This window comes from Danio rerio, chromosome 16 (genome assembly GCF_049306965.1).
Source record: "Danio rerio strain Tuebingen ecotype United States chromosome 16, GRCz12tu, whole genome shotgun sequence".
Classification (NCBI taxonomy): Eukaryota; Metazoa; Chordata; class Actinopteri; order Cypriniformes; family Danionidae; genus Danio; species Danio rerio.
The window spans coordinates 38,450,235-38,475,988 of record NC_133191.1 but is presented as its reverse complement, the minus strand read 5'-3'; the positions used below and the strand labels follow the sequence as shown (position 1 = coordinate 38,475,988).

The 25,754-nt window shown below is 35.7% G+C and overlaps 1 protein-coding gene across 29 annotated transcripts in view; it reads left to right on the top strand.

Moving 5' to 3' along the window:
• Positions 1–25,754, top strand: part of ptprub (protein tyrosine phosphatase receptor type Ub) — a 442,833-nt gene that overhangs the window by 110,590 nt on the left and 306,489 nt on the right. For all 29 annotated transcript variants that reach the window (XM_009292423.5, XM_073924678.1, XM_073924674.1 and 26 more), the window contains 1 exon segment: positions 24,862–24,990. In XM_009292423.5, the coding sequence (XP_009290698.2) occupies positions 24,862–24,990 (129 nt within the window).

Sequence of the window (25,754 nt, the reverse complement as noted above, 5' to 3'; positions counted from 1 at the left end):
TTCCATGTCAGTTCACTCGTGTTTTGTTGTGAGATGTAGTTTGGACAAAGTTGTCGGTGATTTTTCCTATTTTAAAGTCATGCAGTGTAAAACCCAGTGTCGCCGACCCATCTTGCAGTGTAAACGAAAGAATGACAAAACGCTAGCCCAGATAGTCATGCAGTGTGAAAACATCTGTGACACGACTACTTTGAAAATCATGCCGTCTGACCTTGGCATAAGTTGAAAAGAAAATGAATGAATGTCTTTAACCATCTATGCATTTTATTTTATAAATATTTTTACAGTTTATTTGTCGAAATGTTTAAACAAAGTTAAAAAACAGATACATTTTCTGTTCCTATTCTATTTCTATGAATTTGTTGTAACAGAAAATTAACAACCAAAAAGTTAATAATATTAATCAATTTTAAAAGGTTTTTAAATTTGTACATTGTTGACTAGTAAATCATTCAAAAAATAAATAAAATACTTGAAAAATTTACTAAATTATAAAAATAACAGTGTGCTAAAGTTCGAAGGTCTTTTGGAATGTGTAATGTTTTTATTGTTATTTTAGATTTTCTGTTTTTAAATTTTTTTCTACCTATTATGCTTTACCAGATGAAGTATATTTTGAAAGACAGTGTAAATACACTAAAATAAATGTAAAAAAACTGAACAAAACACAGTGTACTTTGTAATAGTTACCCTTTCAAACATGACTTACTTTTCACCCTTTTCTCTTTCCCTTTCACCATCTATAATTAGTTTGATTTTCCACCAAGGCACCTTGTTCTTTTGTTCTCCGCTTCTCCGGGTAGAAACTGATAGATTGGAGGCTGTGGCCCCCACTGGCTTGAAGATTGCAGTGATTTGCCACACACACAGACTGACATAGTAAGTCACTTCTTGGCTCTCTGCTTATTAAGACTTTGCCATTATGCAGAGGATGCACAGTGACAAGGACAATTTAATATTTATGTTATACATTTTAGAAATTTGTATGAATGTTAACATTTTAAATACATTTTCTATTGAAGCTATATTTTTGGTCAAATACTTCATATAATACATCAATTCAGTACAACAATATCCATTCTTAATATGTCGCAAATGATTTTATTTTATTTTTATTACTATATTTTAAATTATGGATTGCATTTCACAAATATAACATCTGCATACATAATTGTAATGGAAAATTTATATTTGTCAGCCGAGACATTACTGATTTATTACATTTTTGATATTTATTTAAATTTTTTTACAATTAAGGCTGATGATTTATTTTATGCAGGTATGAAAAGAAATAAATAATAACAGACCAAAAATATCCATGTAAATGCAAATGTAAATACTGTATATATTTAAATTTAATGTTTTAACTGATTATTTTTATGCATATACTTATTTACTTAGCTTTAGTATCTTTTCCCAGCAGAAACAAATCCCTGCTGAACAATTAGCAAGTGTGAAACCTACTGAGATTGAGTTTCTTGTAAAATTTTCTTCTTCGCCTCTTCAGCATATACTGACTCACATGAGTAATTTATGAGATTAAAATAAGTAATGCATGCAGGAACAAAATATTTGTAGTAGCATAAAACTATAAAACCTGTAAATCCAGTGCAACAGTGGTACTGAAATTCACCCCCTTCAAGTTTTCAAAAATCGAAAAAACGACAGCATACAGGATAGATTCCATACTCCATGACATTTCCAGCTGAAATTTGTTTATGTTTTATAGTAGCAAGGCCTTAAGCACAGAATTGATTGACATCTTATAGGCAATTCAACAGCGGCTCTTCTCAGGCCTGCTTTAGGCGACCCTCACTTAACAATTTAAGGTCCAAACTAATCTGAGTCGCCACATTCAGGTTATGGAAAACCCTATAATGAGAACTTATGGTCATTTCAAGAGTTCACACTTAGCTCATGATTTATACATAGCTTGTTTGGCATGCTGTCCCGGGAGAGAGCCCTGAGCTCAAGGGATCCTCGAGCCCAGGGCTCCCCCCTTTTGCAGGGCGAGTGGAGATTGAGCTCAGGTCTATCTCAAACTCCCCCGCTGCTGAGGCTAAGGCGAACTTCCTGAGAGTAAGACATTATAAAAAAAGGTTTAGGCTTGTTTTATCTATAATATAGAGCACATTTGGATGATGGGAGGAAACCGGGGAACCCGGGGAAAACCCACGCGGACACGGGGAGAACATGCAAACTCCACACAGAAATACCAGATGGCTCAGTGAGGACCCAACGCCATTGGTATTCTTGCTGTGAGGCAACAGTGCTAATCACTGGGCCACCGTGCCGCCCATTCTGGATAAAGGAGGAAGAAGGGGAGGAGGGGGGTTTCTTCCAGACGAAGATAGTTGTAGAAAGGAAATGAGGATATATAAAGTGATTTGGGATCCTTTGATTGGAGGATCATAATTAGCTAATGTGGACCAGCTGGGTCAATCATGAGCACATGCTCCTCTCGAAATTAGTTTAAAATTAAACTTCACGTTGTGTGTTGATTAAAGGCAGGATTGTGGATTTGTTTTTTATCGAGCGACACTGATAAATAAGGATTATACGGACGAATTAACCAAAGAAATAAATAACTTAGTAATTTATTTTAATTTAATTTAATTTAATTAAAAAACATTTTTTATTTAATTTAAATTATTTTAATTTAGTTTTTATTAAATTATTAAAGTTTTATTATTAAATTATTATAGTTTCAATTTAGTTTATTAAAATGATAAATTTTATATGAATTTGGTGGTGGAGTTAATAGATATGATAGACATAAAGAAATAGTTTATATAACGGCAGTGAATGGTGATATATATTTAGATTAAAAATAAACACATACAAATTCAATAGCCATGGCTCCTGATGACACACTGAGGTCTTGGGAAGCAAAATGATTGTTCCGTGTAAGAAATTTAACACTATTTACAATATTATTAGCTTTAATCCAGAGCCTGGTCAAACAGATCTTGGCGCATTTGCGAATGCAGTTTGATGCAGTCCTGTTGCTTTAATGATTAAAGTGCAAGAGCATGCACTCGGATTGGAGGTCAGGTGGCGCAGTTTGTTGATAGCGGTTGATACAGTCGATATTGGTGATTGTGTTGTCAGCCTTTATTATTACAGGACAGTACTGTTGACAGGAAGTGAAGTGGAGAGAAAGATGGGGATGGCATCAGAAAGCTCTGTGAGTTGGTACTTGAACTTGTGATGCCTGCAGCACAGTTACTTTACTGACAACAGGCTATCGGCACCGACTACATAAGGAATTTTTTTCTTGTAACATTTGCTATTATAAGAATCCTCCTTGCATTATTAAGCATTATTACTTGGCTTTCTTGATACTGATTGGTAATAATAGTCACTGATTTATCAAGTACTGATATTGGTACTTGATACTTATATTTCAAGGTATTTTGACCCTGTTAACAACCGATTATACTAATAACACAGGTTCATCTCGACTATTGTAGGGAATATGTTATATGCTTCAATGTTTCTTTGTGAAAATAAAAGGTAAAGAAAATAAAGTTCCCTCATCAGTAGGGCCAAACAGAATTCAGACTCTCTTTCTTATTTCTGCACAGAATTTTGTAAAAAATATGCAGATTTATGTGTAATGATTTTGAATGTTTTATCAAAAACTTTAAACACAAATTTAAAAAATGATACGTTTTAAACTTGTATTTGAGGTTTACAATGCGAATTCAATCTACTTGTTCTTAAACAAAGTACCTCTCTCATATATGATATATCTACTAAAAGACAGGAAAAAAGACTTTACAAATTGTACTGTACACATACTCACCGGCCACTTTATTAGGCACACCTTACTAGTACTGGGTTGGATCCCCTTTTGCCTTCTGAATTGCCTTAATCTTTCATAGCATAGATTCAACAAGGTCTGTGTTTGGTCCATGTTGACATGATAGCATCACACAGTCGGCTGCATATCCATGATGTAAACCTCCCATTCCATCACATTCCATAAATGCTCTATTGGATTGAGCTCTGGTGACTGTGGAGGCCGTTTGAGTACAGTGAACTTCTTGTCATGTTCAAGAAACCAGTCTGAGATTATTCCCACTTTATGACACGGTGCATTACCCTCCTGGAACGAGCCATAAGAAGATGGGTACATGTGTTCTGCATTTAAAGATGCTCTCCTGCATACGTTGGTTGTTTCAGGTGGGTATTTGCGTTACTGTTGCCTTTCTATCAGCTCGAACCAGTCTGGCCATTCTCCTCTGACCCCTGGCATCAACAAGGCATTTGTGCCCACAGAACTGCCGCTCATTGGATATTTTCTCTTTTAAGGATCATTCTCTGTAAACCCTAGTGATGGTCGTGTGTGAAAATTCCAGTAGATCAGCAGTTTCTGTAATACTCAGACCAGCCCGTCTGGCACTTAATCCACCTATTTTTCTCATTCTGATGCTCGGTTTGAACTGCAGCAGATTGTGTTGACCATGTCTACATGCCTAAGTGCATTAAGTTGCTGCCATGTGATTGGATGATTAGAAATTTGCATTAACCAGCAGTTGGACAGGTGTACCTAATAAAGTGGCCGGCGAGTGTAAGTCATATAAAGAGTTGCATATCATTCAATAATATTACTGAAATTAATATAAAAACTGAATGAATATATATTTACACACATTTACATTCGTAAATAAATAGACTCAGGGATGGGCTAGAATAATCTGTAGATTTCTGTGTGAGCCTACGCATCGGTAACCAATAAATGTCTGTAAAAGTTAAACATTTAACAATAACACACTTTTTATAACAAAAACAATTATAACATACTTTTTGTTACTCAAAATATTTGACGAGTTTTTTTTTTTAAATATAAACTATTATTCTGAATGACATTTTTAGAGTGTCTTTTATTAATCATGGTAGAAATTAATAATGTAAATTAAAATACCCCCAAATCTAAAGCCATGTTTAACTTCTATTTTGTCTTTTGATGCTGGAAAGCCCCCTTTCATATCTGACCACTATATTTATAAAAAACGTTTTTGTCTGAGCATTGATATCCACCGCTTCCTGCACTATGGTGATTTTAAATAATATACAGCCATTTATCAAAGTCGCTATGGCCCTAAGGTGCAGTATCAGAGACAAAAGATTAGCATAGTAGAGGATGGGAAAGAATAAATACAGTAGTCGTTCTATGACATGAGCAAAATTTCACACCAGTCCAGATACATGCAGACGCTTATTAGAGAGTGCTGCTTTGAACACAAAATGACTGTCACACTTGACAAATTAGCCTTTAGGGGAACATGTCTTCGCGAAGAAGCTTCAAGTACATGTGAACGCACAAGCTGGGAATGCAATAAAACATTAGTAGCCCCGCTGATATGAAAATAGAGCAAAACGGCATTTTGAAAAAGTCGATTAACCCCCAGACAGTCTTTCAGTCTATGAGCTGTTCCTCCTGCAAAGCTGCAAACTCTAAACTGGATATTACGATTTGTGGCTGCTTCCTGTGACTGTGGAGTTCAGTATGTCTTATTTTGCAGCATAGGGATGAAAAAAAATCCCATAAAAGACGCTGCAATATTTTATTTTTCAGCGATACCTATTGCGATATTAAGTATTTCATCAGATGAAATTAGTTGGTCTTTTTGTAAATAATTCATACGTTTAGATTGTTTGGGATGATCTTGTATGTGTGTGTGTGTATCTGCAATAAATTGAATAAACCAATCATAAACCAATCAGAAGCACTGATAAATATGGTAGAGCAAATATATGAATGAAACAAACAATAATTTTTATTAATTAGTAATTATTGGGAGTCTAGTTGTATTCAGATACAAAATCAAAAATAATCATGTAAAATAACACTGTATAACCCAAAATTTTTCATACCTCTGGTAAATTCTTCATTTTATTCATTCATTCATTCATTTATTCATTTTCTTGATGGCTTAGTCCCTTTATTAATCCGGGGTCGCCACAGCAGAATGTACCGCCAACTTATCCAGCACATTTTTACGTAGCGGATGCCCTTCCAGCCGCAACCCATCTCTGGGAAATTATTGATTATTCATTATTTTTAGTTATTTTTTTCTTTTACTGCCCTGAAAAAAAAGCTATTGACATTTTTTTGGATTGCATTTCTTAATGTAAACTTCCTTATTTTGCTAGTTACCACACTTAATGTATTTTCTTTTTTAACACATCCCATAATTTCTAAAATATCAGCCTCAACCAAATGGTTGACATGTTGATTTATGGTAAAAGTACTGGAATTAATACATATAATATAAAAATCAGAAAATATGAACAGTAATAAAAATTTAATTGAAAATATAACCAAAATAAACATTTATTAATACTAAAGCATCTTTGTTTATCGAAGTATGCCATAAAATATTTCAGGTTCTTATTTAACACAGGTAAGTTGTTTTTTTTTATAATAAAACCAAAGTTTAACAGTGATTTTGTTTGTTTGATTTCTTTGTAAACCAGCAATGCTGTGTGTGTAAACCATTATTAACAACAGTCATCCAAACAATAGACATTCAGATTTGAATACTTTAATTGGTCCTAGTTTTAATGTCCAGGACCGTGATGACATTAGAAAAATACTATGTATAATTAAATTATTATGTTAGACATGTATGCTTGCACACTGCCATTAAGTACATATTTTATAAATAGACATAAATGAATACTCCTTTTGCCAAAGTTCATGCTTTTTGCTTTAACCCAAGCCAGAATGATCACAAACAATAAAATGAAAAAGACAAAAATGTCCATATGCTCATGCAAGAGTTAATTGAATAGATAATAAAATATATATACTTTAAGGATGGAAATAAATGCTTGTATGTCTTAAAGATAAAATGTTCAAACAACTTGCTGTATCCACAGCCACTGACCTGCAGCAGCTGTGTTGACAGGAAGTGCAGCAGGTGCAGGATTGAGCTCTGCCCACTCTGGGCTTCGGCCAATGAGATCTCAACACCATGTCTTCTTATTTAGCATTCAAACGGTCTGTTCGGGCAGCTACTCAGAGGATGTGAAGCCAGACTGACTTCTCATTTGGATTTGGTAAAAATTGTCTCAGGAGCTCCTTCTTCCAATTAGCCTGAGGTGCTAACCGGTTTCTCAACCTTGTAGAATACATACTGTTGTGGCGCTATGGAATTTTCAGTTTTAACCTTGAAAATGATGGCATTTACATTTTATCTTTATAATGAAATGTTACAATAGGTGAGGTAATGAGGGAATATGAACTCATTATTCTCTGGTTAATTGGACTTAAATTCTGTAAAGTCGTTAATTTTAGTTGATCGTAAATTGCCACCCGTTGTGTCAGATTGCCAAACGATTCTTTAAAGTTTTTTTTACTGAATCAGAATCATACAGCACAGACAATGAATTCTGATTCCCTGAATAAATTGATCAAATCTTGTGTAATTAGTAGTTCACTCAACCACTGAAGCAAAGAAATAACTTACAAATGGGCTTTGTTTAATGAATCAATGATTCTATTTTACCTTCAGAAATCACTGATCATATTGTACATTTTGATTAAGTCAAATTCAATTCCATTCATAGAGCTCCTATTATGGGTTTTTGAAAATGACTTTCCATGCAGTGTGTAACACAGCACTAAGTAAATAAAAACATCCAGCTGAGGTTTAAATCTGAAAGTGCGCTGTGATTTAAAACTATTGATTTTTAACCAAATAGTCGACTCAAGAGTCGAATAAATGAATCCTGTTGGGTTTGGATTGTTTTCCTGATTGCATCAACGTTGATATGGTACATCAGCAAATATGAAGTGCCGGATCTTGTAAAACCTGAACGTGCTGTTTCCTTCTGACACTAGTGGAGCGTGGGAGATCAGAGGACTGATCATGACACAAAGATGATGATCACTGACAGATGGGCGATTAAGCTGTGGGGAATAAAGGGTTAAAGTTAATTTTCACAACACTACCATACAATACAAATACAGTGTTTGCTATTAAAGGATGGAGCAGCAGAGACTATTATGTATGGCAGTGTTTCTCAACCACGTTCCCAGTGGACCACCAACACTACATGTTTTGGATGTCTCCTTTGTCTGTCACACCCATTACAGGTCTTTCAGTCTTTGCTGATGAGCTGATGATCTGAATCAGGTGTGTTTGGTTAAGGAGACATAGGCTGTTTCTCAATTCCAAGAATGCAGAGAACGGACTTGCGTTCTTTTGGAGACCGGTCTTGCCAGGTGTCCTCAGAAGAACGAACTCGGGAGACCACGAGAACAGAGAACGCGTCCTGTGAGAAATGAGGTGCTGCGTTCTTTCTGGTGGTCACGTGACCCTCACTCGTTTAAAATAGAAAATGATTTAAACATTACATCATTCATAACCATTTATTGTTTTTGCCCTTTTCAAAATATATACTATGCATAAAGACTTTACAAATACACGTTGCACAATATATATATATATATATATATATATATATATATATATATATATATATATATATATATATATATATATATATATATATATATATATATATAACATATTTTAATTTAAATTTGAGCGAACAAACACCCTTAATGTGTTTATTACTTTATTAAGATGTCCATGCTAATGTTTATATTCATCGTTTCATTCCTGAAGAATGAAATCCTGAGGCAAATAATTATGTCTCTGAACTTTAATAAGAATTCTAAATAAAATGCTGCACTTCCCAACTCCAGTCGCAATGACTTCTGGGACTTCTAGCATGAGTTCAGTGCTCAAATCTGCATCGATGTGCTCAATATCAAGAACACATCTGGGAAGTTTCACGTGTCCTCTGTACTTGCAATCTTGGAACTGAACTGGCAGCGGATGATGACTTTACACAAGAACACAAGAACGCAAGATCACTGAAGAACACATATTGAGAAACAACCATGGAAAATGTGCAGAGCAGGTGGTCCTCCATGAACTTGGTTAAGAAACATCGATGTTTCAGACTTTGACAAGGACTTTGTCAGTAACTGTTTTCATTTCTGAAGAGCAAAAATTATTGAATGGCTGTATTTTATCTTTAAAACGAATGCTATGGAGCGGTATGATGCTGTTGATGGCCCGTGTTTCTTTTCGTGCTACCAGCAGATTGGTTATGTCCGTGTAGACGGCTTTTCTGCTGTTACTAGTTTGCCCAGTGGCTCGCCATATATGTCGGCGGACTTGAGACATGGAGAGGGGTTGACTGCAATGACAGGGTTCAAGTATGGCAAAGAACAGTTCCAGAAAGCAGGTAAAACAAAAGACATAATATAAGTAGATTACAGCATGAGAATGTGGTAAGATCTGAAAACGTGGGAAAAATCAGACGGTGCAAGGGCTTTTCTTTTTATGGATTGCTTTTAAAAAACAGTGTCGGTTGGGTTTAGAAAAGGGAATGATCGGGACAATCTGTGCTTTTGAAAACAGGACAATTGGGGCTTTTTAAAACACTGTTGGTTGGGTTTATAGGAAAGGGGACAGGTTGAGTGTTTTGGCCGGTCAGTCAGTCAGTCAGTCAGTCATCAATGGCCTCCGGTGGACTTGCACAAGAACAGCAGGCGTGAATGGCACTCACAAGAGTAATTTAAGATAAAAAAAAGTGTACAATGTGGCGTCTGATCAATTCTCGAAAACAAAAGCTGTAAAAAATTGACTTCCTGGGACATATTTTGCGATTTCCACAAATGTAAATAGGGGTACTTATCAATAATGAGCCTGGGTTGAATAATTAGTCTTAATTAGTCATTTTAATATATAATTAGGGACAATTATTGGATTGTATTGGTGAGCTCAAATTTAAAATCTCTGTAGTTACGTCCAGCAATGATCTTTGTTCCACATTCAGAGCATCTTTCATTTAGTTTTCTTGCTCTGCGCTGACCTGAGGAAAACAACCAATAAGATCACTGTTTTTCACAAAGTCTACAGTAGCTCATCCATCTTTGGCCCATAGTTACATGCAATCTGGAAATAATCCGCAAAACTTTTCTCCACATTGTATGGCTTCCACTGTTCACGAGTTTGGACTCCCTCATTAAAACCAGGCCTAGAAAATGAAACACATTCATTGTGAGAGCTAAGAATGGGATGAATGGCCTTGCAGTATAGCGGCGAGAGACTTCCCTGCTCAACACACACAGGCTTTGTCATCGTCTCGATGCTCGGCTGAGGCTGTGCGCCAGGATGCTAATGAGGCTAGCGGAGAAGCCAGGCTGAGGCCCAGACCGACGCCGCTCATTCCAGCCACGTGCCTGAGCGGTGAGGGAATGTCTGATTAGTCTAAACGGCTGCCGATAGACGGGTGAAGCTGAAAGATAGTTTGTGCACTTGAGATGAGAATCAAAGAGAAGCTGCGCTTTGAGGAGGCAAAGAAACTAATTAATTTTAAATCCCATGAATTACTTAGCCTTGGTTAAAAAGGAGTGATCTCAGAAAGAGGGCAGTCGTGTTTGGCTCTTCATGACAGAAAGTCATTTTTTTAGAAATAGATGATTTTTATGGGATTTTTTCTAGGTAATTATTATAAATTAATGTTTTTTTTTTTTTGTACTGCATTTGCTTTTATGCCAGGGCTCCAGATTGCAATTATATGGTCACATTTTTTGACCTTTTTTAGTAAATGTGTTTCTTTGCAAGAGGTCACTCCTTTGCCACTAATTTGGACTGCAAACTGATAAACCTAAAAAACAACAACTTTTGTTTTGATTTATATTGAGCGTGAGAAACATAAAAAACATAGTTCACCCAAACAGCCATTTACTTATATGTTGATGCACACACACCCACATACACACAAAACCACCTAAATGCAACCCTCGCAGAAAATTTAAATGTCAAAATGCACCGTTTAGTATGATTTTTAAGCATTTTAATTTGCAAGGACATCAGGCATGTCCTCATAAACCACAGTAATAGAGTACAACTTCGGTATTGTTGGTTTATGAGGACTCTCCATAGGTGTGATGTATTTTATACAGTAAAAACACTAATTATATGGCCCTACGCCAAAACTCAACCCTCACAGGAAAAATGTGGCAAATTTTGAATGTCAAAATACAGCAAAAAAATATGATTTTTAAGCATATTGAATTTCAAGGAAACTCTGCATGTCTTCATAAACCACAGTAATAAAGTTTAACTAGATCATAGTCGTATCACTATACAAAAACTGTCTTTGCAAACCACCAAAATGCACTCACACACATCGATATTGTTGGTTTACCAGGACTCTTCATAGGTGTAATGTATTTTATACAGTAAAGACACTAATTATATGGCTTATACCCCTAAACCAAGCCGCACAGAAACCTGTGATGAATGTTGAGTGTCAAAATACACCAATAAATATAATCTTCAATCCTATTGAATTACAAGGACACATGGCATGTCCTCATAAACCATTATAATAGAGTACAACTAGGTCATAAGCCATGTTATTATACAACAACAACAAAAAAACTGTCCTTGTAAACCTCCAAAACACATGGACAAACACAGGTTTTTCAAGGAGACTCGTTTCTGATGAGCCCTGTAGTAGATGCCCTGTGTTAACCATTGGTGGCAGGTGGGAACTGACCGCAAACAGAATGTTACACAGTGACAGTGTGATGCCTGCAGCTATGTGTGTGTATAAAAGGATGCGGATGGTGTGCTAAACTTCATTTGAGATGCAGTCACTTTGATTTTAGTGTACTGAACACATGGCTTCATTTCATCTGTTACAAAAAGAAATTATTTTTTTGTGTGTCATACTGAAGTGTCGCACGGCATTACACATTTCACAGTTGAGTGTTTTGTCTGTTTCAGCCAATGCACTTCAAAAAGAAAATACAAATTATATGGATATTATTTTCTGGTGGAAATCTTAAAACAGGAAAAGGAAACAAGTTTTTCAGATAATATATGGTGGATTAGATTATATTTAATGTATAAAGATCTTTAAATTGGATTCTTACAATCTGTAAAATTCAGTTTATAAAAACTAGTTGAATTATTAGACAATTTTGCTTCAATTAATATTCTGTAATTATTATGTAAAAATAACTTTAGGAAAATAATTTTAAGCAGCATTTTATTCCAAGGTGACTGTTTTTTCAGTTTATTTATACATCTATTTATTTTTACATTTCAGTAATTTACTGCCAGTGCTAAAAAAATAGGTCTGAAAGTGTGGCACAAGAACTCAATTTAAGAACGTGGTGGTGAGGGATGTCACAAACCTCTCGAGAACATGTCTGAAGAGAATCTAATTTATGAAAAAATAAAACTCGGAAAGCAAGTCGAGGTTCAGATAGGATGTACATTTCAAAGTGGGACACACTTTAAATATCCCTTGGCAAGGTAGTGCTAACCTGGAAGAATTGTTAAACAAATTGCCTCTCCCAAACATTACTGCTCTAGATAAATCTAAGACATTTCCCTGATCCGCAGACAACATTCTGTTTGTCTTGTTCTTGCTCTTTTGATTGCAGCAGAAGCCAGGCTAGCTAGTTAGCTAGCAGATCCATCATCTGAAGATAAAGAATTATGGTTTTAATATATTTTAGTGCTTTGATCTACAGTATGTCGTTACATTTGTTTTTCGGTTTATGTGTTTTTTTTTTTCTTTTTTTTGGTGCTCCCAAATCAAAACGCAGCTGTCTATTTAATGATAAAATGGGCAGATTTCTCACTTAGCTTCAGCTGTCAAAATACTTAGCCTTTGATGATACATTTTGTTAAATTCAGTTGTAAAACAGTGTTTAGTAGTCCATTCTACAAGTAATGATTATCATACTTTGAGAATGATTTTCCTGTAGTTAATTTAATATAAAAAAGCTAACCAGAATCAGAATTAGAACATAAGCAATCTTGCAATAAACAGAATGCTATTGAATAAAACACCTAGCGTGCATTCATATAGGGCTTCAGCATCAGCAATTGACCAAGAGGGTGTCTAAAGTAGCCACAATTGATTACTGTCTGAGCTGGGGTATGTGCATAAAGCGATCTGATTGGCTGACGCTTCCGTTGGTGCTTGAAAAGTTGAGAATTTCCCAACTTCTGCAGCAGCGCAGAAGGATCCACAATGCAGTTCGGCAACGCCTGACGTCATGCATTCAAAGTAAATGGGAAGCGTTGACGCTGATGCCCCGTGTGAATGGTGAAAAGTAAAAGTGAAAGTTATTTTCAAATTTTAATGCGCTTTTCCAATAGGCTGTATCTACTTCTGCAAAAATGCTTCATTAGTATGCAAAACGTATCACACTCAGAGAAGAAGTTTGGTTAATGTATATCCCCAAAGCAATACAATTGTTTGATGAAAAGTAAAAGAGAGAAAAGTTAAATAAATTCCTTCCTTAAATAAATTCCTTTTCCCCGACAGTTGCCAGTTTAGGTGCTCTTAGCAGCACAAAGAAGTGGCCTTCATTCTTGATTGAATCAGGCTTTTTGAACGAGTCAGTTCAAAGTCAGAATTCTGAGTTAAAAAACCATGTATTAGCATATTAGCCTTACAATTTCTACCATATTTTTAAACCATATTTTAATGCCATTATTAATATTAATACCATATTTGTATTTGTGAGAGTAGTATTCTAGAACAGGGGTTCTCAACTTTATTTCTTTTACTTCCAGGCCCACTTTTTTCTCCGATCAATTTTTGAAGGCCCACCATAAACATTTGCTTTGCCTTCTATTATTTTCTATTATCAGCATTTTATATATAAAAAAAAATATATATATATATATATATATATATATATAATATTATTTTAAACATACACTGATTCGAAGAGAACCACAGGTCAACAGGGAGAATGCAAAAGACAAGCTTCTGACTAAACTGGACTTGAATATCTACTATTAAATATCTACTATTGAAAAATATACAGACAAAAAGTGTAAAATACAGTAAAACATCCTAAGTCTGTTGAAACGCGATTTGATGGCAGTTGAGTTTGTAGCTGGATGTTATTGGGAGATCACTGACAGGAACAGTGAACGGCTTTGCCAGAGCACGTCTGAAGCTCATATGCAAGTTTATTTTGCATATTATGGCAGAAACACCATTGAGCCTCGCAAGATTCTACCTGAATTGTCTGGTATAAAATACTCACAGGACATTAATTAAGACAACTAAGTGGATATATTAAATAGCTCACACATAAATACACAAAGAGAGACTTTCACTTTCACTTCATGCATATTTTGTGAATGTACATGTATTGGTTGCAGACGCGATCATGAGGCTGTTTATGTACCGAGTTCGAAATCAGAGAACAGAAGAAAGTGCATTACTTCAATCATTTTAATAAACCATATTATTATTGAAATCCAAAAGTTATAGTATAATATTGAGAGGGTAATTTTAAGCGATCTCGCGACCCACCTGCAGGATCGCTGAGGCCCACCGGTTAAGAATCACTGGTCTAGAATGCAGTTCCACACACACAGTCGTTTGATCAGAATTCTCAATGAATTCAACTCCAGACTGAATTTCAGTGTTAATGACTCAGTGATTTTGATTGATATGAATTATACATATCTCAACAGAGATTCTGTTGAGCTGGTAACTTGCTGGTAAAATAACTGGTTAGGAACTGTCAGTTTTAAACTGAATCATTCGCTGAAAACATTTGAATCTTTTAGAAACAACGCAAATGACTCTCTTTATGAATGGATCATTGTATTGTACTATTTTTCTTTGCTGTTTAATGGCAGTTTTATGTTTTAAGTAATACAAATCCTTTTAAAATCCCCAGAAATTTATTTAAAATCATTTTGAGCGATTGAATATTTTATGCGAGACACTAAGTAGTACTTCTGAAAACAATAAGACATCAGTACATTATCTAGGTTTTATACAGTAACCTAGATTAACATAACATTTTTTTGATGAACATAGAATCCAAACATCTGTTTGATGTTAATTTTAATTTGTTTTAAAACTACTTTTTGAGGGCTACTTTTAGAACAATGTATGCGTAAAAGTTTAAGTAGTCTATTTTATTTGGCATTAATCAGTATATTCTTTGAAACATTATGTTATGATAATAATTATGTAGGCTAAAGGTGCTCCCCACTACACCTCTCAATATTGCACATAGCTTATAAATGTAATCTATCAAAGTATATGAAAATACCCCACCACTAATCATAGACTAAATAGGCTTGCACTTAAAATATATAATACATTTATATCATTAAGAGTTATCCTTCTGCTCGAAGATACACTGTCATGGAATCAATCAGAACATTCTCCGTCTAATAACCATCTGTTGACAGTATAAATTGGCTGAAAGCATATCTTCCAAAGAAAAAGGCTTGGATATAATAGAAGTCTTCATCCACATTGAAGTTACTGATAGCCTGACTGCAGCAGGATTCATTGGTATGTCCTTAGAGGGCTCCGACAAGCCAATTCTTCAAAATTTTAATGAAGGCTAATAACAGCCTAGCTCTCCAAAGGGAACTTGTTCACATTAATAAACAAAACAAGCGGATGAGCCTGCGCACACAAAAGCCGCCGTGCTCTCTAGCCAAGGGGCTTTCAACCCTGGCAGTGGCTCAAGCCTGATGTTTTCTCTGTGTTGTGTTGCGGTGCCAAATTATATTGTAATTACTTATTGGAGGCAGCCATGACGAGGCTGAGGCTGAGGCGAGGGGCAAGGGGAGCAGAGAGCAGAACTTGATTGTTGCTGATGGTAAATCGTTTGTGCTTGGCTTCAAGAACATGTGCTGATGGAAAAAAAAAATAAAAGCTGGGCGGTCCACGTCTCTCTCAGGATCGTCGGAGAACGTCTCAAATGTCTTAGGCTTTCGTAGAAGAGGAGTAATTGCCCAAAGAAGGTCTCAGTTTGTCAGCTTTGCTATCTTTTCCCCTGAATCCCTATGCTGAACTGTTAGCGAATGTCGTAAATGAAACCTACTGGGACTGAAGCACTATTCTTCCTTTGTTCTCTCGAATAAATTGGCTCACATGAGTAATAGGGATTGGAATTGCGAGGAATTAAATGATTCTGATTCTTAACTGCAACTCTGATTTGGTTTGCTTAGGCTTGGCTCATGCTACAGGAGTACAGTAACGATCACGTAACGTATCGAAGATATTCTTCTGATTTTCTTCTGTAAAATCTTATAATAGACATACTTAACCCTTATTTATACTTCTGCGTCAAAAGATCTGTGTTTTGTCTGTGCTGATTTGGCAATAACACATCTGAAAAACTTATAGCCAGTGGAGTCTACTGTGTTGAGTTTCTTTGCCAGTGTTTTTTTATGCTTTTTTGGTAGCGCAAGCTCTCTTTTAAGTTGAAAGGGGAAAAAACTGACCAACGTTCAACAACTTTACCCATAAGGTTTACACAGAAACAAAAATATCTATCTGGGGCTCTTCCATGGTACTCGACAATTGTTAAATCTTTTAGCCATTGGCCTTGCTCTGATCCCACAGCTCTAGACCCCACCCACGCTTCGCACTACTACCAAACTGACCAATCACAGATATTGTGCTCCGCATCATTATATCATGTAGTTAAGAGGTGCGTTTGTGTGGCAAACTTCTTAGCATGTGTAAATATCATTCCAGGTGAAGATGATGACGATGCACTCAGTTGGGAGAAATGTGATGAACAAGATGAGCCAATAAAAGCGGAAAAGTTTTGACTTGAGGAAGATTTTGACTATCTTTCTGGCCTATCATCGCAGTAAAATCTGCTTCTGATCAGGACTCTGTAGTGTAAGAGTTAAAGCTTAAGGCTTTCGTGCATTAAGGCCCGTGAACATCGAGACGTTTTTTGCTCGCGTTTTCCAAAAATGCTTGTTTTTTTTTTTTTTTTGACACGCCACGTTAAAACCTTCTCCACCAATCAAGTCAGCACTTTTGTTCACGTGCACGGAGCTGCTGAAGTTACAGTAAACAGCACTTGGAGGCGCTCAAGCGCAAAACTGCCAATGCGAGCACACATTGAAGAAGATGCCCAGAGGTGATATGAACGTGGAGCTGCTTATTGCTCTGCTGAACAATAATCATTTCTTCATCACTAGAGCTGGAGCTGCTACTTCAACCATACATGCTTGTTTGAGTCACCAGTAACTTTTTACAACAAGCATGTGAACTTCCTCTCCTCTTATTCTGGTGTCGGAAGCTTAAAGTTGGGTAGCGCCATCTAACGTCAAAGAGTGGTTTTGCATACTCTTCTGCTTTACGCCAGTGAAAATCGCTTGGGTTTGAATATGGAATATTGAATATCCTAGATGTGTCTACAAGCAGATTGGAAAGTTTTAAATTTGGTCTGTAACATCTAATATTACCAGATATTCCTGGCAAGAGTTCAGAACCAATCAAAGTTCTGGACGAGATTTGTTTTTAGATTGTCTGGAGGGAAAAATTGTCTTAAAACTCGTAGTTTGAGCCCGGCTTTAATGTTTTTGCATAGTGTGGTGCCTGTGTCACACTATAATTGGACTTAATTGTTTGCTGATCATCAGAAACAAAAACAATACTTTTGGAACTTCTGTTTTAGTGATTGTGAGTCTTTTCACTGATGCAGCATGCAAAACTGCGAGTCGTGGAGTGATTTTAGTTTAAATTTTTTAGTTTTCACAAATCACGAACATCAGGTCTGGGTATTTTCATGACAGTTCAGCAGTGAATATACCCTATATACACCTGTCCAACTGCTTGTTAATGCAAATTTCTAATCAGCCAATCACATGGCAGCAACTCAATGCATTTTAGCATATAGACATGTAGACACACTTTGGGCCCAGTAGTACCAATTGAGCATCTTGTCAACACCACAGCCTACCTGAGTATTGTTGCTGACCATGTCCATTCCTTTATGACCACAGTGTACCCATATTCTGATGGCTACTTTCAGCAGGATAACGCGCCATTTCGTAAAGAGCGAATCATCTCAGATTGGTTTCTTGAACATGACAATGAGTTCACTGTACTCAAATGGCCTCCACAGTCACTAGATCTCAATCCAATAGAGCACCTATGGGAGAAATCTGCATCAGGGATGTGCAGCCGACAAATCTGCAGCAACTGTGTGATGCTGTCAATATGGACAAAGTCTCAGAGGAACATTTCCAATACCTTGTTGAATCTATGCCACAAAGGGTTAAGGCGGTTCTGAAGGCAAAATGGGGTCCAACCCGGTACTAGTAAGGTCAAAATATATATTCCTGTGCTTATTGTAAATTGTTGTAAAGCATGTATATATCCAGACCTTTATACTGATAATGAAGCTCTGAAGTCCATAGTAGCTTTCATTTGCTCAGGAGCATCTCCAAGCCATTTGACATGTAAAGTGTCCAGTCACAGCATGTTTAACTGTGAGAAAATATAACAATGTTTCTATAGCTACAGGCAAGGAATACTCTTGCTGCATTTTAAGAATCTATTCCATAACTACAAAACCTTTTGACAGCTTGGCAAATACCTGGTAATTATAATCGTTAATTGTCACAGTTGTAAACAAGACAGCTCAACTGACATTTGAGTGGGTTTGACATAGTGTTGGCTTTGTTTTAAAGTGTACCATTGAAGAACGACACACACATCTCACAGAAAGGGAATCCATCCAATTGGGTAATGACTTCAAAACTGCTGAAGAGCTTCCAGTTTTGTGTGCCATAAAGATCAGTGAATCAGCACTCTGGGAGTGTGACATCTGAGGCTGAGACCTGGTTTTTAGGCCTGTCATGGATAAATGAGTATGACACTAAAACTGGCAGTAGTTGGTGAAGAATTGCTGTCTTATTGAATGATTGGAATTTGAATGTATTTACTTGGACAGGGACACTGACAACAATATATTGAGCTTGAAAGAAAATGCATTTGTGGACAGGACAGGATGATATTTAAACACAAAAGAGAAAGAAAAAAAGCAAATGTTACCATTTAAAACATACACACAGTCAAATAAATGTATTGACGCATTCAGACATTAACAATTATTTTTGTTTAGAAAAAAGCACATGGATGTCTTCATGAACAGATCATTGAATCATTGCCTCGTTCTGTTTGTTCCAATACAGATTAACACTATGTCCACATGTTCTGTACATGGCTTTTTTAAACTGTGATGAATGTTAAAGGCACTCCAAACCAACAGGTGGCGATAAAAGGCTTTTACGTTAGGTTCACACCAAACATGAAATAAAGTATTTGCGCAGGTACAATTACATAAATACATGATGCAAGCTCTGATGAACACCACCTGTGGTGCCACTTGTCTGAGTGCCACGACAGGAGTTTTAAGGACTTTGGCTGCCTGTTTTTGTGTGTATTTATTTATTAAAATATTGAACGTTTGCCAGTTTTTCTGCCACCTCCATCCCTTGATTCGTGAGTTTGAACTACAGTATATTACAATTACATAAAAGTCAATGCAAATGTGAAAACAGGTGGATTGCGGTCCTGTCTTATTCATGTGGACAGGGCCTAAAACACGGCAGTTTAGCTTCGAGATTTGATTTGAAATTATCTTCTCTGGTGAAACAGAAAAAACACAGTATAGTGAATATGTTATACTGTTATACTGACTGTTTTGTTGCAAACTAACTTTCTTTGCCAAAATTATGCTATTATTGTTGACTAAAATATCTTTGTTACTTTAAAAACTATCTTACTTTTAATCAGTCTAAAGAATCCTTGCTAAATGATTTTTTTTTAAAATACACTGTAAAAATTTCATGTTATTTTTTGCAATTAAACAAGGTTTAACTTAATATTTTTAGTCAGTTTGACTAATGTAAGTTTGGGCTGGGCGATTAATTGAAAAGTAATCAAAATTCAGAAATAATCGATTTCATTCTCAATTATTGAAAGAACATATTTTCTATTACAATGAAATTATTTACATTTAAGATAATTTTTAAATACTTTTGCTACTTTCCCACACAATGCAAAGACATGTGGTTTGGGTGAACTGAATAAACTAAATTTGTTGTAGTGTGTGTGAATAAGAGAGTGTATGGGTGTTTCCCAGTACTGTGTTGGGCTGGAAGGGCCTCCTTTGCATAAAGCATAAGCTGGATTAGTTGGTGGTTCATTCTGCTGTGGGGAATTCTGATAAATAAAGGACTAAGCCAAAGGAAAATGAGTGAATGAATGAATGAATGAACAATTTAAGGCAGCAAGATTTTTTACAGTGTACAGTTGTATTTAAAATCTTTAAGCACAATCATTTTGAAATGACATCTATTCCATATATGACATCCCGGCAGCTATTTTATTGTTTTAGTCAGAAATCAAAGTGCCCTTGTTCGTCCATTGTCAAACAAGCCCAGAGGTGGCAGTAATGAGGCGTTCAGCTATAAGGGTCACCTTGATGTCATAGTTAATGTCAAAGTCTTTGCCAGCATGGTTCCTCTGCCCGTCTACTGCGCGATGGCTGAAGTCAGCAGCATGTGACTGGGATTTGTGTCCCGCCGGCGCTGCCCGCTCATTCTCACCCTACAAGGCTAATGTTCGAGACCACAGCAGATGTGGTGAGGTGCTCAGGCTGTGGCACATTAAGCTGCTGCCCCTGAGGTCAGGAATGTGTTGCTGTATTAAATGTAATGGGAAGCCAAAATCAGTTGTAGGCTGAGTTTAGGAAGTCCCTGAAGGATTAAAATAATAGTTTGGAATAGTTATAGGAAGCTTAAAGTATTACTTGACCCCCATATTCAAAGCCTGACATGACATTACTGAACTCCCATGAACTGTGTGTGTGGGTATTATTTGAATGAGACTTCGTGTGTTGGAGCTAAAATGGGATTTTTAACGTGGCAAAAATAAAAAGAGACGGTGGTAGGATTACTGGAAATAATAATATATAGAGATACAAATTATGAGACATGACCAGTGTTTATTTATACAGTAATAATTTAATAGGGATAATAATAATAATAATAATAATAATAATTATTATTATTATTATTATTAACTAACATTTCTATTGTTTTATATCCAATTATATTTAGTATTATGATATTAATACTACTACTACTACTACTACTACTACTACTACTACTACTAATAATAATATTAATAACCTACTGTTTCATGTCCAATTACATGTATAATAATAATAATAATAATAACAATAATAATAATAATAATTATAATAATATTAGAAAAACAATTCCTATTGTACTACTAATACTACTACTACTACTATTAATAATAATAACAACAACAATAATAATAATAATAATAATAATTATTATTATTATTATTATTATTAAATTTATTATTATTATTATTATTATTATTATTAATATTATTATTATTATTATTGCCTTTCTATTATTTTATACCCAAATATATTTAGTCTTACATTAATAATAATAATAATAACAACAACAACAACAACAACAACAGCAAAACAACACCAATAATAGAAATAATAATTCCTATTGTACTTTATAATAATAATAATAATAATAATAATAATACATATTATTATTATTATTATTATTATTATTATTATTATTATTATTATTATTATATTTTTACTGACTGTGTTGCCAGTTAATTAGTAATAATAATAATAATAAAATAAATAATAATAATAATAATAATAATAATAATAACAATAATAAAATGAAGAATACATATTTACAACATTTAATAATAATAATCATCATCCTCATTAAAGTCAAATATATATCATAAAAATAATAATAAAAATATTGTATTGTTTACTGTAAATAATATTGGCAAGGCTGACAGCATTGCAACTATTAATCAGATGCAGTTATCTTTGGGAAATGATGGCATAAAAAAGCTACCAGGTAACACATGGGGTAACTACGCCAATCGGTTACAGATACAATACTCTTGCCCATTCAAAATAAAAAAGTAGCCAAGCAATATCGCTTGTCTAAATTACCTGGCAACATTGCTCAAAAAGTTGACCTGTGTATCATCAGCATAAAGCCATTTACTTGGTCCCTGCAGAAATATTGATCTGTCACAGGAGTTCTGCTTGTGTTGTATAAGTAAATCCTCAATTGATAATTGATTGGCAGAGGTGATGGGTTATATGTCTATTATTGTCAGTGCTGTGTGCCTTGAATGCTTCACTGTCAGGCTGAAGAGCCAGTGCCCGGGATACATGTGGGTGTTGTTTAGTCTGGCACCTTTCACTCTGCTGAACAGAATTGAGATCACAGGGGCTCACATGATGAAACAGAGACCCAAACAACTCACGGCTGCTTAATTAGGCTGGCGAACCAGGGGGTCCTAATACGCCCGCCTGCAGCCATATTAACCTCCCGAGACGACTGACGAGTTGTATTGTAATGCACTTTTTAGTGTCAACAAATTACAGATCAAATGTTGTCCAAATGAAATGTTATTGCCCGGAGGCTTTTAAATATACAGCCGGATGCTTTAAATAATTCATGTACAGAGACTTGTCAGCTTAAGCAGGAAGCAGGAAAGACACTGCAGGTGAATAGGGTAAAAAAATAACTATTTGGTATCACCACACTTCCTCAGTTGACTTCCTTAGTTTAAAAGGATAGTTCACCCAAAAATGAAAATTCGGCCATCATTTACTCACCCATCGCTTTTGCAAAATCTATCCGAGTTTTTTTTTTCTTTTGTTAAACATATATGAAGATATTTTGATGCATTGACTTCTGTAGTATTTTTGGTCCTACTATGGAAGTCCCAACATTCTTCAAAATATCTTCTTTTGTGTTAAACAGAAGAAAGAACCCATGAAGGCTTAAAATCATGTGATTTTAACCCTTTATTATTTTTTTGGGTGAACTTTCATTTTTCATTTTTGGGTGAACTTTCCCTTTAAGTATTGCTAACATTTATGTATTACAAGTTTAAATATGTAAATGAACACTAATATGGTATGTAAAAAAACACCAATTTGTATACATTAATATCAGAAAAAACAAACTAACATTGGATGAAGTCAGGTTCAGTTGTTTCATTTTTTTTATTAAAAGAAAGGATTTTGACACTCTTTTTTATCACTCCAATAATAACCGTAACCTAGCCAGATAAAGAAGGAATTTTCATGGTTTTGTAGAGTAAAATGTTATAATATAATATAATCAGGTAAATTATGTACAGTATGCACATTTGCGTCTAAAACCCTTCAGAATACAAATGTGAGGTTTGTAAGTGCTGCTCAAGCAGAGATTTACTGTATGGCTCAGAGAAAGAGAGAAAAAAAAACACTCATTTTGAGAATATGGCCTTTAAAATATTTACTGTATTAAAATATAAATCCACTGACACAAATTTGTGCTATTTAAGAAACACTTAAAGGGACAGTTCATCCAAAAAAATAAAAAGTACACACTATTTTCTCGCCCTCAAGTGCTTCCAAACCATTATGAGATTCTTTCTTCTGTTGAACGCAAAAGAAGATGGTGAAACCCTGTAACCATTGACTTCCGTGGTAAATAACAAAAACAAGAGTGGATGTCAATGGTTACAGGTTTTCAGCATTCTACAAAATATCTACTTTTGTGTTTAACCGCGGAAAGAAATTTATACAGGTTAAAGCACAGATGTTAGGCCGTACTCACATTAGGTACAGTTGCCTCGAACCGGGCCAAAGCACGCTTGTCCCCCCTCCCGTCTCCCCCGACGGCCCGCGCTCACACCATATCGGGCCTCGGCATGCTTACGTCATCGCTGCTGCTCTTTTGAGAAGCGCTCTCTATGGCAAGCCTTTTTAGCATTTAAATCTTTAAAAAACTTATTTAGAGATATCTGCAAATATTTTTCAATGGCAGTCAATGGAGGAATATGACTAGTCAGTCATAATATATTTGCAGATATCTCCAATCTGACTAGTCGAATTATAATTATGACAAGTCAAAATATAATTAGAGATATCTCTAAATATATTTATGAAAAGTCAGAACAAGGTTTAAATGCTAAAACGGCTTGCCATACGCTCTCACCCAGTAGCACAGTGAAGATTTCTCTAGTTATATCCTTTCAGTCGTTTGTTATGCAGTGACATGCAGTCAAATATTTCGCCAAACAGTCCTTAGGGATGCGGTGACACGCAGTCAGATATTTTACCGGACAGATCCGCCACTTTTGGCGCGCATAAACAATCATAAAGCTCTCGTGCTGCAGGAATGAGGAGGTCTGCTGAAGGCGCGCAGCTGACGTGCAGTGAGGGGTTTGCGTCTTTAATAAACGCTGGCAGTTTGCGATCACTGAACAGTAAGAATGATTAATAAATCCATATGAAACAGCCCCTTAAAAGTCACGTATCGCTTTCAGTTTCGGGCTTTGGCGCGTTTTGCACTCACACACAAGCGTACCGCGCCAAAGCCCAAGTGATCCGCTCTCAGGCACACCTCTCCCAACCGGGCCAGGGCCGGCCAAGTGAACCGTGCTTGAGCCCGATTCAGCGCACTCACACTTCTCAAACGATCCGAGAAACGGGCCTGGGCACGGTACGGATGGCATAGTGTGAGTAAGCCCTAAAGCCACTTCCTGGAGGGCCGGAGCTCTGCACAGTTTGTTCTAACCTTAAAATTAGTTCTAGTCCTTCAGGCTTGTTTGAAACCTATAGGTAAGTGTGTTGAAGCAGGGTTGGAACTAAACTGCAGGGCTGTGGCCCTTTAGGAACTGGTTTTGACACCTGTGTGTTAAAGTTTGAGTAAATAAAAACACATTTTTTAGTTTTGGGCAAACTGTCCCTTCAAGAGTGTATTTTAAATGTCTTATTTATATTAGTATAAAGAAACATTAGGCAGAGCCAAAAACCTCAAAATGAACAGTGTTTTGGGCCTGTAGTCTGAGGTTTTTAATGTGAGAAATTCCTTCATGTAATGTGTTTTTCCTTTCTCTGTCTTCTTCCCTCATCAGCGGGCTGTACGTTTGATGAGGACTCGGACCCCAGTCTGTGTGAGTTCAGCCAAGGGGAGGAGGATGACTTTGACTGGCAGCTGTTTCGCGCCCATGCCTCGCCACACTCCACCTCTGATCTCCTGCGCGGTGAGTCTGCCTGCCGCTGCCCATTCGTATTCCAGCAGTTTATTTCACACTGTGTCGCAAAACCGTTTCACACCGTGGCCCCATCCGTCTCGGATGCCCTCCTACTGGCCCCATTGCAGTGACAGCTGGAACGCCGGCCCACATCGCAGCACATGCTTTAGATTTGACTTGTTTTATTCGTAGGTTTGAAAAAAAATTGGGGAAGTTTTTGTGTTAAATAAATTGGTGTCTTTGTATTTAATTAAATCTGGAAGTACTTAGAACACGCAAGTCAAGTCATCTTTTATTTTGATAGCGCTTTATTGAGATATTCTTGTTGTGAACTGGAAATTGAATGAATCAATAACTAATTGTTTAAAGTGAGGGAAAAAAGCTGGTCTAAAAGGACAGTAATATTATTATTTGACAAATTCCAGTATAGTTTTTTAAAGTTGTCAACAAACCATTTACTAATGAAGGTTTTATAAACATTTCGAAACAGTACAGCATTAACCAGCTTTCAAATTGCTAGCTTTAAATCGCAGCTTGTATATTATATATATATATATATATATTATTATTGTTATTTTAATAAATGTTATAGCAATTTTTTGAAAGAGGAAATTCATGCTGTAAGCAGCTCTCTAGTTCTAAAAACCACACAATAAAATCTTAAAAATTACAATTGTAATTAATTATGTATTGTATTAGTATGTATTGTTTTAACTGTTTGTAGTATGTATTAGAAATACATTTATATAAATACATGATTACAGAATTGAATA